The sequence below is a fragment of the Elephantulus edwardii genome, unplaced genomic scaffold (assembly GCF_000299155.1).
Source record: "Elephantulus edwardii isolate Elephantulus edwardi_28Jun2011 unplaced genomic scaffold, EleEdw1.0 scaffold00141, whole genome shotgun sequence".
In the NCBI taxonomy this organism is placed as follows: Eukaryota; Metazoa; Chordata; class Mammalia; order Macroscelidea; family Macroscelididae; genus Elephantulus; species Elephantulus edwardii.
Window position 1 is genome coordinate 6,858,585 of NW_006399891.1, and position 13,836 is coordinate 6,872,420.

General features: G+C 45.3%; 1 protein-coding gene across 1 annotated transcript; it reads right to left on the bottom strand.

Annotated features, from left to right (window-relative positions):
• Positions 1 to 6,882: 6,882 nt before the first annotated feature.
• LOC102861086 (bile salt-activated lipase-like) lies at positions 6,883 to 13,286 on the bottom strand. Its single transcript, XM_006894432.1, has 10 exons — positions 13,136 to 13,286; positions 12,788 to 12,910; positions 12,268 to 12,465; positions 11,553 to 11,683; positions 11,269 to 11,376; positions 11,011 to 11,128; positions 9,545 to 9,731; positions 9,073 to 9,276; positions 7,604 to 7,801; positions 6,883 to 7,198 (listed from the first exon to the last, which is right to left on the bottom strand). Exons 3-10 carry the CDS (start codon positions 12,443 to 12,445, stop codon positions 6,883 to 6,885), a joined length of 1,440 nt encoding a protein of 479 aa, XP_006894494.1. The 5' UTR covers positions 12,446 to 12,465; positions 12,788 to 12,910; positions 13,136 to 13,286.
• Between the last annotated feature and the right edge of the window lie 550 nt (positions 13,287 to 13,836).

Genomic DNA, 13,836 nt, shown 5'->3' on the forward strand with positions numbered 1-13,836 from the left:
GGAGGTTCCTGTATCTTCCCCCTCTCTTTCCGCTTCCACCTCTTTCCCCAGGCTAGCCATATTCCAAACTCTGTGCCTGGGGTGAGGAGAGAGTTGCTTTTCCCAGGGGACTAGACTGGGGCAAGATTGTTCACACACACATACACACGTACACAGGGCTACATAGAGTTTCTTTCCATGTGCCAGCTGCTCCCAAATTTTCTGGTACCAACCATCCTGGTACGTTGCTGTCTACTTGGGAGCAGAGGCAGGTGGCATAGGGTATGGGAGGGTGCTACATGGGCACAGCACCCTGCCATCTACCTATTTACAAGGTCTGGTTTATTCATTAGAGAAATGAGGCAGGTTTGTCTCCATGCCTGACTCCACACCCAGTGTAGTGTGGATTTATAGAAATCACTCAAGCATGGCGCTTTGTGTGCAACTTCTGGGACTGAAATGACTACATGCTATTAGGCCACAAGTGTGACTGTGTCTCGTTACTTCCATGAACTGAGTGGTCCAACTTCATGTGCAGCCTGAGTTGGATTCAAGGACATAGAGGAATACAAGACCATCCCATCTTCAATGATCATGCTTGGTTTGTTAGAGATGTTACTGGTCAGCATAATGAGGTCAGAGATGTAAAAGAACAAGGCATTCTAGGTGGAGATGGAGAGGGGAAGGGAAGATTGTGAGTCAGTCTTGAGGGTCAGGAAAAAGTGGAGGACGGAAATAAGGGAGACTTTCTGGCTATAAAGAGATTATGGTGGCACAAGCCATGGGGAGTTGTGCTGCTAACCCAAGCTGACACCACTCTGGTGGTTCAAATACATCAGCTGCTTTGTGTTAGAATGATGAACAGTCTCCTCCTGTGCAATCTACAGACTCCAAAACCCCTATGAGTCAGTTCAAACTTGACAGCAATGAGTGATAAGCCATAACTTATAGAGTGTGACTTAAAGCCCAGTGACATACTATAATTCAGAGACAGAGAAACACAGACCCAGACAGAAAAATAGAGACAAATTCAAGAGAGCAGGAAGGAGAGAAAGGATGAGATAAAAACATGATTAGAGACCTTCAACCTTGGAAGCACCTACTGCCCTTGTCGCGCTGAATCTTTCCTCGCTCCTCAGGGAATGGAGTCATGTTTCCAATATATAACTAAAGCAGATTAATTTTATTTAAAAACAAACAAACAAACAAAAAAACACCCATAAAAAAACAACAACAAGGCCATCCCAGAAAGCCCAATGTTGGGGGTCCAGCTACTCTATTAGGAAACATGGATAACAGCGCAACTGAATCTGTGAACTGATGATCATTGAGGCCCAAACTCCATAGTTCCAAACTTTACTTTGGGAAGTAAAGGGTCTTTCAATATCAGAGAAGAGTACGCTGCTTCCATCAGCTGGAGCTCAGCTCATTATGAGCCATCAGATCCCAGGCAAAATGAGTCACAATAAACCTGATAAGGCTGGGACTTTCCACAGACTTCTAGGCTAAAATGAGTGTGTGAAGACATTGTTGTGTGCCATTAAGTAGGAATCAACTCATAGCGGACGCTTCAGTGGTTTTTCACAGCCAGTGAATCACATGGCAGGTGATTGTCCATCTTTTTCTCAATGAGAAGCTGGTGGATTTGAACCACATGCCTTTGGGACTGTACAAGTGAACACTTGTAGGGAAGCTGATTTCAGCTAGTGTTTACTAGTTAATAGGTAACAATAGTGCTTATGGCGTTAAGCTGTCCTAGTTCTCTAGAGCTGTCATAACACAAGTACCATAAGAGGACAGATTTAACAAATAGAGATTTATCCTCTCTCATTTAATTTTCTTTTTTCAGCAACATAGACATGCATATTATGGGTGCCAACTCTGGGGGAATGCATAAACTCTCCATGCTGGTTGTACCTTCAGCATCTCTTGCCAGGCCTTCTGTAGGGATCTCTATGTGTGCTGGTCTTCTCCAGGATTAAGGAAATTCCTTGAATAGAGACATGAGTCTAAAAGGATGCACTCACTCCTGGCAATTCTTTCTTGGTGGTACTGAAGTCTCCTTTTCTCAATATCCTCCCCTTTTATATCTAGTGAGGTAAAAGATCTTACAGCCCCCATCTTAACGAAATGCCCATACACTGGATCAGGGCTGTGTTGCATCCCATCCTTAATCCTCCTGCACCTACCTATTTGGTTTATCAGATCATAGAGAATCCTTACAAATCTTCCACATCCTATCATAACACAAATGTAACATAAGTCATTGTTTAATCCATCTCATTGAGAGTTTTCATCTCTTTCACTGACCTTCTAACTTAGCTAGCATTATGTCTCTTCCTAAGGACTCTTTCTCCACCTGACAATATGATCAAAGGATATGAGATGAAGTCTCACTCTCCTTTCTCTAAGGAACAGCTTGCTTGCACATCCTCCAAGACAGATTAGTATGTTTTTTTGGCAGTCTGTGGTGTACTCAAGAATCTTCAACACCACAATTTCAAGGCATATATTCTTCTTTGGTCTTTATTATCCTTTGTTCTAATTCCAGTTGCACAGGAAGCTACAGAAAATACTGACACTGTTGCCCTCTAGCACTAGGGAAAAATCCTTGACAGTAGATTTTCCCAAGGTAAAACTACTTTTGATTTCTTGACTACTGTTACCCTGAGTGTTTACTGTGGATGCAAGTAAAATTAAATTCTTAGCAACTTTAAATTTTCCTCTATCATGATGTTGTCTATGGGATCATTGGTAGGTATTTTGTTTTCTGGATATTGAGTCACCCATATTGGTGACTATATTCTTTGATCTTCTTCAGTAAGTGCTTCAAGTCATCTTCACTTTCTGCAAGCAAGATTGTGTCATCTGCATAAAATAGGCTAATGGCAAGCCTTCTTCCACATTTAATACCACATTTTTCATCATATAGTCCAGATTCTTGAATTATATGCTTAATATACATATTAAATAGGTGTGGAAATGAAAAGTCTGAAGTACTCTTTTCCTGAATTTAAACCATGCCATTTTCCCTGGTTCTGTTCTGTTTGGACAACTGCCTTCTGGTCTATGCATAGGTTCCAAATGAGCACAATTAAATGTTGAATTTTTATTCCTCTCAATTTTATCTGTAATTTGTTATGATTCACACAGTCAAATTCCTTTGCATAATCAATAAAAAGAAGAAATGGTTTATGTGAAAGTAAGAAAGTATTGCAGGATGTGGAACAAGTAGGGTCTATAAAGAATGCAAGTGAGAAATAAATGGTCAGAATTTTTATAGGACTGTTTCTCATTGGAAGGGGTGTTTTTCAGGAGTGTGATGAGTACAGTGTTTGCATTATTTCTGTCCATGGTTATAGCTCTCCTTCTTCATTTCCGTACACACAATTTCAAGAAGGGCTCAGGGGCAAGGATCTGGGAGGTAATCGCTAGACTCAGTATGAGATATTGGTACATGTGTAGTTACTCTAGCCTCTGGATTGAGTCCCACTCTCTGAATCACTTTTTCAGGTCACTGCTCTGTCAGGTAACTGCTTGCTTTGCATACGTGTGACCCAGTTTCATCCAGTTTTGTTTGCATTCTGAAAAAGATCTTAGCTCTTGTTCCATTGCAGTGAATACCCAGACCCAGTCTCCCTTTGTCCAGGCAAAGAACTGTACTGGATGTGACACAATAGAGGATCAGTGGTTGGAACTGATCCATCTGGCAAAGGGCAGAAACTTGCTAGGATGCATGGTTAAGAGGAGAGATGAGGAGACAGGATGAAGAGGACAGTTTTATTAGAAAAGAAACATGTCAGAAAAAGAGAAATTCTTCTGAGATAGGCCAGTCTCTGGAAGTGAAGAAATGGAGAAAGATGTTGAATCACACACACACTGATATACCTGAGTGACTCCACAATTTGACACCTTTGTGGGCTGGAATGTGGGCCAATGGGATGAAATGGTGGAAAGTCAATGGAAGAACATGGTGAGTGATTTGGACCTATTGTTTTTTATGTCACTTTCTGGAGCAATCTCTGATGTGCATGTCAAGATCATAAGGCATCTCAGTCCAATGAATTTCTTGGTTCTGATTGAGAAGAGCCTAGTCTTAGCCATTTCATTTGATCTCTACTCTCCATTGGCTCAAATGTATTCTCCAGCCTTCATTATCTCAATGATATCCACTTCAACACTGTCTCCACCCAGTCTCTCCTGACCATGATCCTAACAGTTCTGGGTTTCTAAGACAATGAATGGCCTTTTGATGTTAAGACACTATCTTTTCTAACATCAGGTATTTGTGTTTCCTATGACTTTGTTTAGGTTCTAACAAATGCTTAGGTAGATGTATATGAGAAAGTGTACACATGCTAGGAAGTTAGAATGTGTTACTGTGTATCTGAAATTTCCTTTGATATTTTTTTTCTGCTTTCCTATTTATTTGGATCATGTGAGCTGGTTCTTTTGACGTTTCTCTTTATTTTCCTAACTCCCTAGATCATGTAAGCAGTTTCTACTGACTTTTTTGTACTGCAATCCCAAAGGCGTGGGGTTCGAACCCACCAGCTTTCAGCAGGAGAAAGATGAGTAATCTCCTCCCATGTGATGAACTGCCTTTGAAAACTCACTGTAGGGTCAGCTATTGGTCAACAATACATGACAGTTCTCTAATTAAGGACTGTGGGATGGCCACCACTGTGGGTGATTCAGGTGGTCATTAGTGCATTTAGAACAGGGAGTATATGTAGGTGCACAGTATGCTTGTTGTCAATTGACTTTCCCTCAGCACTATGAGTGAGGAAATTTGTATTTGAATGGAGCTATAGGCTTAGTCTGCACAGCTAGGAGGAGATATTTATATTTGAAGGAAATATTAATAGAGAGGGAGATGGGAGGGAAAAAAAGATTGATTATTTTTTTAAATTTAAAGCAATCAGTTTGGTTTTTGGTGCACCAAAGCAAGAAAAACCAACGTCCATCAAAAGTTGCTTCCAGGACCAAAAGTTAAAAGGGAATTGCAAGGAGAGACCATGGTATGTTCACTTGTAGTGACCCCCTGAGTCTGCTGGACATGTGAAAGTGGAGGAAAACAGAAATGAAGAGATGTGCCGAATTTGGACATGCTCCATTGACATCCATTGACACAGATGCTAAAAATGACAGAAGACTTGCTGGTTAGACATGCAGGGAATCATGAGAACCCCTGACCTGATAACTTATACCCCATAAAGTCTGTTCATTTTTGTAGTTAAATGAATCTTTCAAAGGTTTCCTAGACCAGGGGCAACCACTGTGGAAAGCGGTATGGCGCTTTCTCAAAAAGTTGCAAATAGAGATACCGTTTGACCTAGCAATTCCATTACTGGGAATATATCCCAAAGAGACCATAACTGACATCCAAGCAGATATATGTACACCCATGTTTATTGCGGCTTTGTTCACAATAGCAAGGAGTTGGAAACAACCTAAGTGCCCATCAGCGAATTAATGGATAGAGAAGCTGTGGTATATTCACACAATGGAATACTATGCTGCATTGAAAAGCAAGGAACTCATGTAATATTATTCAAAATGGGTGACCCTGGAGGACATTATGCTGAGTGAAGTATCTCAGTCACAAAAGGACAAATACTACATGATGCCTCTGTTGTAAAATGACCTCGGGGTTGGGGGGAGACTGAGAAAGATGGGTTCAATAATGTATACTGCACTGAAACAGATGAGGGAGAAAACTGTTTACTAGGAATATGTTATTAGGTATTTTTGTCATGACAGGAGTCCAGAGCAAAGGAGTGGACCTGGGGGGGAGGGATTGTAAAACAATAAAAGGCTTTTTGGTTTTTTGTTTTTTGGTTGTTTTTTTTTTGTTTGTTTTTTTACTTTTCTGAGAGGGTAGTGTACTAGGGGGGAGAGTTGGGAGGGGAGAAAAGTGCAACAATCAATGAATGAATGGAAATCCAAAGTCTGTAAATTTTCATTGAAATTAATAATAAATTAAAAATAAAAAAGGTTTCCTAAACCACTTTTAAGAACCAGTGACTATTCAAAGGAGAGCTAAAGATGAAGCCTGTACAAAAGCTTATCCCTACAGCCTAGGTGCTATACTACATAGTTTTCTACTTTTGTCTTAATATCTACCTCACTGAATTTTCATAAGTTTCTATTTCACAAAGTTAGTAATTATTTTATATATACTGGTAACAGCATATAATAAACTACTTGGTATTAAAAAAATAATAAAGAGGTGATTGGACTGTTTTGTCATTCCACTAGGTTAAGTTGAGCAATTTCAGAATTGTAGAACAGGAAGTCACTATCATCAAGAAGGAAGACATGGAGAGTACAGCATGTCCCTGAGCCAGAGATTCCTAAACAAGACAGAGAGGCAGACCAGCCCAATAGCAGCACCAGTAAGAGCAGAGGCAACCAAGGACCAGAGACCATAATGAGACTGAGTTGAACTACAACTGCCTCCAAGGGGCCAGCCCTCTGCAGAGCCCAACCCCTCTCTCTCATTACCGCTGACACCATCTCACCCTTTAGGACCAAGTTCAGCCCATCAGGAGCCAGCAGTCTGGCACAGAGGGACAGGCTATGGAGGGACACAAGCCGAATCGCAATGCTGAGTTTGCCCTGTAACTCTAAAACCTCCTCCTCCTTCTCTAAAATGAGAATTGTAATACTGACCTACTGGGAACTTGACAATTTGACCAAGAGAGTGTTGTTAAGTGTTCACCTGAACTCTATGTGTTTTAAAGTGAAATGGTTGCATCTCATTCCTCTAGCTGAGTCTTTGGAACAAAAAAAGACAACAAATATATAAGGATGAGACTTTATTCAGGAAGAATATGGAAGGGGAGATGACCCCTGAGCTTCCCACCAGTATGACTTCTTGAGGACAAGGATCATGGGACATTAGATGCCAAGAACTACGGGCATCTGAGCATCCTCAGAGTCACCTGTAGGGTGTTCAGGGACAGCCTCTGAGTCATCCTCTGGGGGCAAGGGAGCCACCTCAGAGTCGTCACTGGGAGGCAAAGGGGAAACCTCCCCAACAGTCACCGTGGGCAGTGCCTGGTAAGTCAGGGCCCAGTACTGCATGTACTTGGTCCTCAGATGCTGCTTCATGGAGTTGTTATCAATCTTATTGTTGATCTCCAGGTAGTTGTCATTTTCCAGGGTGTAGGGATCCCAGTGTGTAGGGACAGCCGAGTGACCCATATTTGGGTCCCTGTAAAGTGAGAGAAGACAAAATGGGGTCTCTAGGTTCACAAGAGATGAGACCTGTATAATAACCAGCTCTGCCCTATTGCATGTCTGGACAAGTCTGCCCTATTGCATGTCTGGACACGCTTCCCTTGCTCCAGGCTAGATCCTGACAGCAATGCCACCCTGTGAACTGGCCACTGGCCTGAGCACTCTGAAGGCCTGATTCAGAGTAGCGTGCATGCTGGTAACTTCTGTCTGCTGTGGCAGATGGAGAAAGGTGGGTTCATAAAGGCCATGTGACTCTCCTAAGTTGTTAAGTGATGGTGCAGGGACCCTAGGTAAACTTGAGATAGGTCAACTTGAGGCAGTACAAGAAGTTCCCATGTTTCCTGTCTCAGGTGTTCCTGGGTTCAACCTCAAATCTTACCCAGTCCTGGCAAAGTTGGTCCAGTAGGCAATCATGGCCTCAGAGAGAGTCCTGTCTTCAGGTCCATACTTCAGAGGAGTGGCAAAAGGCTGCCCAAACACATATTGGACGTCATCTCCATGGTCAGCTCCTTTCGAGTTAGGGAAGATAGGCGTCCGTGATGGGTAAGAGAACAGGTAGGTATAGGTCTTGGCGCTCCTGTATACGAGTAGGAAGGGCCTCATGTTGGTGGATGCTCACCTGAGCTGTCCAAAACAGAGACAGGCTCAAAGGGAGTCTGTGGGTGAGGTAGGGGGTGGTGGGGAGGGTGGGTGCAAGGGAGATTCTAGAGAGGTTCCACAAAGAAAGTAGGATTGTTCGTTCTGGAGATAGGAACTTGTAAGCCAGACTTATGGATTTGACTTTTTAATTATTCCTCACCTTGACACAAAGGTTTGAGGCATTTCCTCTTATAACTGTGGACCACCAAGAAAGATTTGCCCTCTGCAGATGGATCTGTAGTCTTCATTTAATTGAAAAAGGTAATTGCCCTCAGTTGTTTCCCTCTCTGCCTTGACAGTTAAATTTACTGACAGATGTTTCAAAGCATTTAGCCTAGATGCCCAGTTTTAATATGTCTTCATATTTTTCTAAGTACTCCAGCAATACAATGTTAAGCCCTCAGATGTCAACAGAAAGGCTGGCGATCTAAGTCTGCTCAGAAGTGACTTGGAAGAAAACCCTGGTGATAAACTTCAGGAAATCAGCCACTGAAAACCTGATGATGCACAGTTCTACCCTGAACACTTGGGGCCATCATGAATCAGAGTTGTATTGATGGCCATGAGTTATTATGATTTTTAATGTGATCAGAGAAGCCCCAGTGGCTTTATTTCTAAGTGCTAGACTTCTAAGTGAAAGGTCAGCTATTTGAATTCACCAGGTGCTTCAGGGGAGAAATTTGAACCCATCTGAGCTGCTTCTGTTCCTGGGAAGATGATAATTGAGGCTGTTTTACTCTGTCTGGTAGGGCTACTGTGAGTCAGGATTGACGAGTGAGCACAAAACCATGTGGTCACATGCTTGAGTTGAAAGTAATTCTTGAGGGCCTTAACATTGCTTTCAATATTGAAGTCCCTTAGCATTACTGAACAAAACCATTGTCCAATGTGCTCTTCATCTACACAGCATAAGGATTGGAGGAGAGACTTAAGAACTCCCAGTGGGAAGGACTGAATAAGTTAGAGGACCATCAGACACATGGCAGACAATGGGAGGGGATTGTAGACTGAGAAAGACAAAGAGGCTCTGCTGACACTTGTCAGGTCTGAATAAAGGAGATGGGGCAGAGAGATCAGGAACTGAGTGGGACATTTCCAAGCATCCTTACACCCAGGAGCCGGCCACTGGGTAAGCTTTGGCAGCTGGGTGTGGTCTCCCAGGTGAGTCTTTCATGGGAGCCACTCCCACCCCCACCCTCATGTCCTTACTTGGCATTGAGTCTATGCTGGGCCACAGCCATTTTGTTAGGTATCAGGAAAGAGAGGTCAGTCTCAAAATCCACCACAGTCTTCTTTTTGGTCTCCTGGGATGGGTGGTCATTCCAGGACTCGGTGTAGATGTCAAAGGTGCCCTTGGCACCTGGGAGGCCCTTGGTGATGGTGAACTTCCTGACTAGATTGTAGAAGTCCTCCCTGCAGGGAGTAAGCAGACACTGGACTCTACCCAGTACCAACAGGAGGTGCCCACACACACCCTCAGAAGAGAACTACGGACACTCCCACCCCAGCATCCTGTTAACTCCTTCACTCCCACCCTTGAACAGCCTCCCACTGCCAGTACAAACTTTTCGTAACTCCTTCACTCCCACCCCTGTGCTAGTGTCTTCACCCTCTGAGACCACCTCTCTCAGGCTGATACCTGCCCTCAGCAGCCTTCAGCACCATCCTGGCTTCAGCTTACTCTGTCACAGCCTTGTTAGTCTGGCCAATCGCTGGCATATCAACAATGGACAGGAAGCTGCCATCCATGTCGTTGGTGCCTGATAGGTAGTCGATGTCGGCAGCGTTGGCGTACAGGTTCATGGGGTCATCGGGAATGAAGTCTCCATCCACAACCGGGACATAGGCCAGACTATTGGATGCAGGCTCTGGATGGAAAAGCCAACACATTCTCATACCATCCAGTATCCCCCCCGACCATCCTCTCTACCCCTGAGTGTGGAACGGATCCCCTCTCTATGACGTGCAGTGGGGATCTCCTTCCTTCTTATATCCAGAGTAGAATTTCTTAACTTCTGTCCTATTAACATTTTGAGCCAGACTATTCTATGTTTTGAGAGGCTGTCCTATGTATTACTAGATGTTTGTAATGCCCTGGGTGCCAGTAGCAAACACTTCTGACAAACTTTAGATGTTGCCATAAGTTTCCAGAAACAAAATCACCCCTGGTAGAATATCCTAGTATAGAGGCCACATCTTTCCTCTTATTGCAGGGTGAGCCCCTTTCCCCTCTGTCTTCTCATTTGGAATAAATTCAGCAGAAAGAGACCTAGCAGCAACTGCAGGGGTTAATGAAGAAATTCACCTCTTTCTCAGGTCTAGGTTCTTGTCTATTAGCCAAAAGTTCTGAGAGGCCCACAATGCCCTCCAGAGCCCATGCACTAGGCCCTCAAGGAACCATATAGCACAAGTTAATGCCCCAGCTTTCTTAGGACCAGCCCAGTGCAGTTGAAGGCATGGGGGACCTTGTTCTTCCTTTGGCCAAATTCTAAATGAAAGTTGGCTCTGTGTTTGCCCACGTGTAAGGTTCATTCACATAAATTATGTGGTGGGCTTCATTGTACTTTGCATGAGTTTAATAAGCTGCAGAGACTTCTAGTGCACCAGGTAACGGGTTTGTCCTGATGGGTTGCTTGAACCTTCCCAGGTAAAAATCATTAGGGATGGATGATCAAAAGCTACATCTGGGGCTCATAATACACCTGTTGAATAATGGAATGGTCATCTAATACAAATTTCTTGCTCTGAGATCCTTGGATTCTCAGGCAGACTTTAAAGGGGTCTATGAGTTGTCCTATAATTGGGGGTGAACACTGCATATATGCATCCATTGCTGGATATTCATCAAATATTCCTCAGTTTCTCAAAGAGCTACATGAATCATGGAAGATAAGAAGGAATATTGGCTCTCTCCAGCATTTACAACTGGGGCCCTGAGGCTTCAAAAGGAGCAATTTAATTCAAATGCTGGGAATTCTGCAAGTTGGTGACTGGTTTAAGTCCCAGATAAGACACAATGCTCTCCTCTCTGGGGCCAAGATTCTGCACTGCATGCAGGCCCCTCCCAGAACTTGAGTTCCCATGCCCCACACCAGACCTCCCAGTTCACATCAGACCTCCCAGTTCACACCAGACCTCCCAGTTCACCCTCCAGACCAGTGAGAGGATTCTTGTAGGACAGAGTCAGGGCCTGCGGATCGGTGACCTTCAGACACTTGGCCATCTTGGAGGTGTCATCCACAGGGCAGCCCACCTTCTTGGCCATCTGTGGGGGGCAGGAAGTAGTAAGTGGGTAAGTGAGGCCAGTGCTCAGGACAGAATGACTGGGGACAATGGAAAGGTGGAAGACTCCTTCTAGGCATCTGAGCTGACCTCCATCCATGCCCACCCCTGCCTGCCACCTACCCATTTGGCCCAGAAGAGTGGGTTCTTCTGGATGGCCCAGTGGCTCACTCCTACGCCACTCTGGCTGATGGCTCGCCGGATCAAGCCCTTGTTGTAGGGAGAGAGGGTCTGCAACACACAGAGGTCCTGTCACCAAGGCCTCGCCCACCCTGCTCCAGCCCAGGCTCAGCCCAAGACTCCCAGAGTGTCAGCTCCAGCCTCCTCTTCCCCTCCTGTCTGTCCCACACCCATTAGCTTCTTCTTAAACCCTTTGAAGCAGACTCTTCACTCTGGGAAGTCCAGACCTGCAGAGAGACACTGGCGCCTCCAGCTGATTCCCCGAAGATAGTGATGTTGTTGGGGTCTCCCCCAAAGGCTGCAATGTTTCTCTTCACCCAGGCAATGGCCATGTGCTGATCCCGAAGGCCATAGTTACCTGAGAATGGGACAGGGGGTGGTGTATTCACTGGGGGCCCCTGGCAGGGAGGTGGAGATGCTAAAGACAAGAGGTCTAGAGCCAGTTACACAGATGATACATGGTAAGTGTGAATTGGGTTAGTATCCTCAAATGCATAAAAAACAGGAATAGCAAATGGAAGCCCCCAGGTGTCTGGGCCTAGGTTGGGTGTGGGGAGATTTAGGAGTTTGTGGCAGAAGTGGGAGGACAGCTTGGTTCCCCTCATTTCCCCCTTCTCTGCTAAGATCCCTCTATTGTTTATCTCTCTGGTCTGTTTCTGTGTCTCAGTGTGTATCTCCCTGGGCTTTGCAGTCCCTCCCTCCCTTAGTCTCTCTCTCTGGTCTCTGTCTCAATGTCTGGCAGTCTGTTTTATTTCTCTACACCTGAGTTTTGTAATTCAAATCCAGTATTCAGCACAGTGAAAGAGATTCTGGATCTTTCCATAGAGCTGCCAGGAGATGATTGGGAACAGGGGAATTGGAGCATCCCTGCTGGATTTAGAGTTCGTGGAATGGGGGCACACTCACTACCCCCACAACCAAGGCCTCCAGTGCTGAGCAAACCTGGCATATTGGAATCTCCAGTGCTGAGGAAGCCAAGGGGACCCACACGATAGTTGAAGGTGACCACGATGACATTGCCACGGGTGGCGATCTGCTCCCCGTCATGCATGCGGGTGCCACGAACTTGTTCTCCCTGTGCAGATCCCATATAGAAGGCACCACCATAAATCCAGACCATGACAGGCAGGTCTCTGGAGACTGGAACAGGAGCAAGAAGACCCAGTGACCCTCAGACACCTGGCCAGTCCCCCTTCCTGTCTAATCTCCCAGAAGGCTTGCTCTTGTGACCTCCAAGAGTCATCCCTGCTACCAGATTGGGGACAGAAGAGAGAGCCTCTCTCTCTCTCTCTCTCTCTCTCTCTCACACACACACACACACACACACACACACAGAGTGATTTACAGAACGTTCATCTTGGTGTTCACAGACACAGCGGAGTTGATTGAGCCTGAGACTTAGACTCCTTGGTGCCTTATGCTGGGATAAGTGAATTCAATAGGCATTAGGAGACGGGCTTACCTTCCTTCTTGCCCTGGGGGACCCAGATGTTGAGGTACAGGCAGTCCTCTGACCCTTCTGTTTTGCCCTGAAACCTGTGGATCTGCAGGCACTGACTCTTGTATTCTTTCGCCTTCAGAGTCCCTGCAGGCAGAAGTAGATAAGGGGTCTGGCAAGTACGACATGGATTCCACTGTGGAGACAACTATGAGCAGTTCCTATTGGTCATATCCAGTGCCAGAGGTGAGGGACTGGTCAGCAATTAAAAACTCATTGTCCCAAGGCACTCTGCAAATGACAGGAAGAGTTGGCATGTGCATGGCTAAGATTCTAGACACACAGCCCCACCAAGCACCCACCAACTCGCACCTTGCCAGCCAGGGTGTTGCTGTGGGTTCTCCAGGGTCTTGGGGACAGCAGCGAAAGGGATGCCCTTGAAGACATCCACAGAGTCACCAAAAAGGCCAAGCTTCTTGTTGACGCCTTCTACAAAGCCACCTTCAGTGTACACTACACCCAACTGTGAGGGAGACATGAGTAGATCAGGCAGGTTCAGACTCCGCTTGGATGGCCTAGATGTCCAGAGGCAATGTCAGGAGGGGCAGTGTAAACCCACACCAGAGAAAGCTGGTGCTCCTTACAACTAGGTTGCTTAAGGAACCTATTTACTGCCTCTCCCCTGGCTACTGTTTTCTGATTCCAGAGGAAGCTGTTTGACCAATGTTCCCACTTAGGAAATCTTCTTGGGGGGCCTAGCGAGGTTGTATGGGGGTGTGGGTTTGGGTCCTGCCAGTGTCCTTGAGCCTCACTTTCCTCCTATGTAAGATGGCAGTGGCAGTGTCCTCCACGTCCTTTGCAATGTTGGATTGCCCAATGAGCAGGGTAAATGCAGGGAGTGTGGTAGACAATTTTTCACCTTCTTCCACATCATAGATTCTGCTTCTAGGTCTGGCGGGCATCTGCTTCTCTCCCTTTCCCACTGAACCTTCCTACATAACCAATGCTTCTTTTCAAATTTGCACTCTCAGACAAGGATGGAGTTCCTAATGAGGAAGGTAACTTGTGCTTAC